General features: G+C 37.1%; 1 protein-coding gene across 1 annotated transcript in view; it reads right to left on the reverse strand.

Annotated features, from left to right (window-relative positions):
- Window positions 1-482: 482 nt before the first annotated feature.
- The window catches only part of LOC107692265 (chloride channel protein 2-like), a gene marked incomplete at its 5' end in the record, with an annotated part of 28,856 nt that continues 23,685 nt past the window's right edge, over window positions 483-5,653 (reverse strand). The window contains 7 exons of the mRNA XM_016491227.1: window positions 483-1,053; window positions 1,372-1,458; window positions 2,313-2,339; window positions 2,775-2,813; window positions 2,910-2,929; window positions 4,526-4,637; window positions 4,731-4,921. Coding sequence (XP_016346713.1) covers window positions 847-1,053; window positions 1,372-1,458; window positions 2,313-2,339; window positions 2,775-2,813; window positions 2,910-2,929; window positions 4,526-4,637; window positions 4,731-4,921 — 683 coding nt within the window. The remainder of the gene's footprint in view (window positions 1,054-1,371; window positions 1,459-2,312; window positions 2,340-2,774; window positions 2,814-2,909; window positions 2,930-4,525; window positions 4,638-4,730; window positions 4,922-5,653) is intronic.

The following is a 5,653-nucleotide window of genomic DNA, read 5'->3' on the forward strand; positions in this document are numbered from 1 at the left end:
AATTCATACTTGCAAAAAAGTCACAATTGGGAGAAAAAAAGTCATGCATGCAAAAAAAAAGTCAATTGCAAAAAGAAAACTCGTAATTCCGAAAAAAGTCTACTGTGAGAAAAGTCATAATTGCGAAAAAATTAAATTGTGAGAAAATCCTAATTGCAAGAAGTCATAATTGTGAGAAAAAGTTATAATTGCGAGAATAGTTGTAACTAAGAGAAAAGTAAATTGCGAGAAAAAAAAAAGATAATTATGAGATAAAGATTAGCGAGAAAAGTCAAAAGAGCTAGAAAAAGTAAATCACGAGAAAAAATGCATTATTGCGAGGAAATAAATCAGAATTGCAATGCAAGAGGAAAACTCAATTACGAGAAGTCATAATTGCGAGAAAAAAAGACTAGTGAGAAAAGTCAAAATAACGAGAAAAGGCCAATTACAAGAAAAAAGTCATAACTGCGAGAAAAAAAAATCATCATTGCGAGAATTGTTCAGAATAGCAAGAAAAAAGTCCATTGCGAGAAGAAAAGACAAAGTCATAAGTGCGAGAAAAAAGAACTGCAAGAAAAAAAACAGTGAGATATAAATTCCCCAATGTAAAAACCACGAGACACCAGATGAAGCGTTCAAACAGAGCTTGTGCATCACATTTCTTAAAAAGTGAAAAAGGGAATGGTAGGTAACGTCAAAGATGAAATGATCTGTCTCTTTCTGCAACAGACACACATATAAACGCACACATACGCACACTGGAGGAGCCTCCACAGAGTCCAGATAGTCCCTGATTCTCCAGAAGGGAAAGAGGATAAGTGTGGGAAGACGGGAGGGTTTTTGGATGCGAGCGTCGGCTGTGGGTCACTGCGACTTATCGTCCGAGTCGGAGGCATTGGGCTGGTGTTCTCGGGGAATGCTGAGGCTGGTGTGACGATCCCACAGTTTGTGGAGTTCAGTGGCTTCGCTTTCGCTACTGGTGCCGCTGGTGCCACTGTCTCTGAAACTCGCCAGCGGCGGACGAACCTTCACACCCTTCACCGTCATCGAGCCCTCGATGGCTTTACGCAGCTGCAACACAGACGATTAACAATTAACAGACACATTAAACTGATCAGAAGAGACGTTTATAATGTTACAAAAGATTTCTATTGCAAATAAATGTTGCTCTTTTGAACTTTCGATTCATCTGTGAATCCTGAAAAATAAAATGCATCACGAAAACCATGAAAATATTGGGCAGCACATCTGTTTTCAACATTGATAATAATCAGAAATGTTTCTTGAGCAGCAAATCAGCATATTAGAATGATTTCTGAAGATCATGTGACACTGAAGACTGGAGTAATGATGCTGAAAATACAGCTGCGCATCACAGGAATCTCTCACCTCTCTCAGTGAAACTACTCCTATAAGTCTCCCGATGCTGGTGACGTAAGCGTGATCCAAACCCAGCAGAGAGAAGATGGTGTGAGTCTGTCAGAGAGACAAGACAGTCATCGTGCAAACAAATAAATAAGTAGTATAATACATTAGGGATGTAACGATTAACAGTGAGCCGGTTGAAAATCGATTTAATTATGTGATGATTCAAATCGGTTGAGATGCCAAACAAATCGTGATTCAATTAGGGGTAACGTTAGGAGTTGATATGAATGTATGACTGAGGGGAACTTACTGTCTTTAGAAAAGTTTAGATGGTATTTTCTCTTTTCATCTTGCCTCTGTATAAAGCATATTAAAGTTCATAAGTGCAGCGCTGCTTTGTTTACAGCGGTAACCAAGGAAACACTGTATCATTGCTGTTCATAAGTGCAGCGTTACATCCCTATAATACATACATTTGTTATAATAATAATAATAATAATAATGCATAAATGGTAGTGCTTTCATGCACCAAAAACATTCAGTGTTGTTTTTCATGACACTTTGTAACATTGCAAGAGGGAAATGCATAAATTAAGCTACATTCTGACCACATGCATGCACACAAAACACATAAATCAATCAGTGAGTGTGTGGATAGAGATATAATGAGTGCGCATGCAAGTGTAGAAATGTGTAGGAGAAGGACGACTGGACTGCATTAAACACATTCACAGCTTGTGTGTGTGTGCACCACTGCAGAGCGGGTCTTAATGAACACTTCTGTGCTCTTGCCACAAGTGAGTTTGCAAATGCAGACGATAAATCCAGTGTCAGCATATGTGTGTGCAGAGCCCTTTATTAAAAACCTCAACAGAGCTTACATTCACATAGATCCTAACCTTATACACTCTCTCGCTCTCTCACACACACGCGTGCACGCACACACACACACACACGCACACCATCTGTTGCTCCTCCCACTCCTCAATCTGCATTCACACCCAGAGACGGTTTTTTGACTTTATTTACTTGTCATTTATGCATTTGTTTAATTCTTTAATGTTATCAATTTTATATTTCTTCGTCAATGACTCTGTATTTGTGTCTATGTGTGTCTGTACATTTAAATTTTTCTCATTACAAACATTGTAAATATAGCAATTCCTCCACTGACCGGTTCGAAACTCATAAATAAACATATGCATCTCGTAAGAAGTAAAGCGCACGCAAACAGAGATCTTATAATAAAACATATGCATCACTGCACTGCGTATGTGAGCAAGATAGCTTTGAATCTGATTGAGACGATAGTCCTATTCAAGTTTAAATGCTTAGTTTGTTCGGATAATTTTAGGTCTGCATCAGCACTTTCAATCCGATCGAGCTGAATCAGATCAGTCGAGGTGCAGCTGCAGTGTCCTCACCTCGCCAAGAGTCATGTCATCCTCTGCGTCTGGATCCTCCTAACACACACACACACACACACACACACACACACACACACTCAGATGAAGCGCTTTGCAGTAACATTACATAAGAAACATGACAAGCCTGAATACAAAAACCCTCTTTCCAGAAACTTGCAGGCTAAAAAGACCGTGAATAGAGAATTTACGGTATTCTATTTGTCCTTTTCACATCTGAATTTGTTTGGGTGTGATATACGAGTGTGTGTTGATGGTTTGTAATGCTAGTATGTTGTGTCGTCTGATCAATATCTCTGAGCGCCGCTTTGGCAGTCGACAGATTAGAGTTCCTCTTCCTCCCTCTTCATCTCTCTCATGCTAAATTTAATCGATGAGATCAGCCTGCAGTTGCACTTTTCTCTGTACAAGTATCTCTCTCACACACACACACTCACTCACTCACTCACTCACTCACTCACTCACTCACTCACTCACTCACTCACTCACTCACTCACTCACTCACTCACTCACTCACTCACTCACTCACTCACTCACTCACTCACTCACTCACTCACTCACTCACTCACTATATAATAATATAATAGATCCTTCTAATGTAAAATTATTTTAATAGAAAAAATGTCACCTTTGTGCAATCCAGTTACATAGATATTTTATATAAAAATAATAATAATCAAATTACTATCCAAGCTTAAATGGTTATAACTCATGAATGTTTTGTCTCTTGTTAAAGAAGACAATCAGAAGATTGCTGAAGTCACAGAAATAAAAAAAAAATGTACTAAAATTGCTATAAAATCAAACCCATATGTCTAATTAAGTTATGTTCCGAAGTTGAAGTTGATATCGCAAAAACTAAAAAAAGAAAAGAAAAAAAAACACTGTTAAAGTACTATTTTCATGGTAACGCAATGTCTGATTTCAAAAGGGTTTTTACAGGATGAATTTTGAGTGTTTAAGCTTTTGAAATTTCTAATTTAGGATGATTACTATAATATGAGATGTGAGGTAAAAAGGCATAAAATAAGAGCTATCAGGGAACACAACAGACACCAGTTATGCTTTATTTCAGCGGCAGATGATTACAGTGTTTCTCTAGATTTGTAGTGAGACGTGTTTTTGTGAGCATGTTTTCACTGAAGCTGGAGTTTCCTTCTAAATAAAAGCTTAAAGTGCAGTTTATGAATCGCTGACAGCTAGCGGTTTAAATGCAGTCCAGATTCACAATATCTCTTTCAAGTGTAGAAATTAGGAAAGAAGTATTGTAATTTCCCTATTGTAGTGTAAAGCAAAAATAATATACCTATGAAATATTCATTTTCATGTATTTTACAGTGCAATCGTTTTACAATATATGGCTATTACTGTCCATGTTGTTGTTATTATTATTCTATTCTAATTTATTAGGCTTCCTCAAACACCAGTGTGAGTGTAATTTAGACTGAGATGCTATATCACAAATAAAAAGAGGGTCGAGTCCCCTTTAAAGTTCTTTTAAGACTGACTTAAGTTTTCTTAGTTAAGAACATGGGTTGCAGCTCTTAATTTTGAACTCTCAAAGTACATTAGATACAATAATTTAACTTTCATTATTTTTCCAATTCTTCATATGTCTTTTTTTTAAATATCACAATAAATATCGTATTGTGGACTTTATATCGCGATATCGTACCACGAGATTTTGATATCGCAACATCCCTACTTTGAAGTGTTTCCACGGATAAGTAAAAGTGTGTGTGTGATATTACTTGTGGGGATCTCGATGTTTTTCTCGGCGGCAGACGTCCTCTTCAGCGCAGGTTTGAGAGGTTTAGGTGAGATGGGACGGGCCGGTGTGAACGACGACTCTTCTGTGGAGATCTACACTCACAAACAGAGATCACGTCTCAGAAACTGAGAAAACACAGAATGAAGAGTCAGATGAGAGAGTCAAGCAAACGTTTGCCCTCTGACCTGGAAGCGAACCTCGTGGTTGACCTTGTGACCCCCCTCCTCACTGCTGGGAGTGCTGACCACAGACACACGCTTTCTCTCGGCATCGGCACGATCGCGTACGAACTCCAGCCGTCGCTCGCGACTCAGATGCTGCGTGAGGAGCGCCTGCAACTGAGCGCGCTCAATAGAGCCCAGCAGAATCATCGACTCTGCAGACCAGAGAAAGCAATGCTTTAACTCAGCTGGGATGCATTAAACTGACCAAAACTGATCTCTAATTCAAATAATTGCTGTTCTTTTGAACTTTCCATTCATCTGTGAATCCTGAAAAATAAAATGCACCACAGTTTCCACAAAAATATTGTGCAGCACAACTGTTTTCAACATTGATAATAATCAGAAATGTTTCTTGAGCAGCAAATCAGCATATTAGAATGATTTCTGAAGATCATGTGACACTGAAGACTGGAGTAATGATGCTGAAAATACAGCTGCGCATCACAGAAATACACTACACAGTTATAAAGACAGTTATTTAAAATGATAATATTTCACAATATTACTGTTTTTTTTAAATCAAAAAGGCATTGTTGGGGAACAGAAGAGACTTCTTTCAAAAATGTAAAAAAGTCAACCAAAAACCAACCAAAACTTTTCAAAGGTAGTAGTGTGTACACATATATCATGGTTATTATAGTTAATTAAAACAAAAAACATTAAAAAAACATTAATTAGTTCAAATAAAATGAACATTAACTGAAATAAAACAACAAAAAAAACTTTTTATTTCAGCTAGTTGCCAAATTAACATTTCTCATTTTTCATTTAGTTTAACATGAAGTACTAAAATAAACTAAAACTGAAATAAAAATGTATAAAAACTAATAAAAATACAAACCTTAAAGTTACAATAAAAAAATTCTAAAAATAAAAACGAATTC

The sequence above is a fragment of the Sinocyclocheilus anshuiensis genome, unplaced genomic scaffold (assembly GCF_001515605.1).
Source record: "Sinocyclocheilus anshuiensis isolate Anshui unplaced genomic scaffold, SAMN03320099.WGS_v1.1 scaffold402, whole genome shotgun sequence".
Taxonomy (NCBI): Eukaryota; Metazoa; Chordata; class Actinopteri; order Cypriniformes; family Cyprinidae; genus Sinocyclocheilus; species Sinocyclocheilus anshuiensis.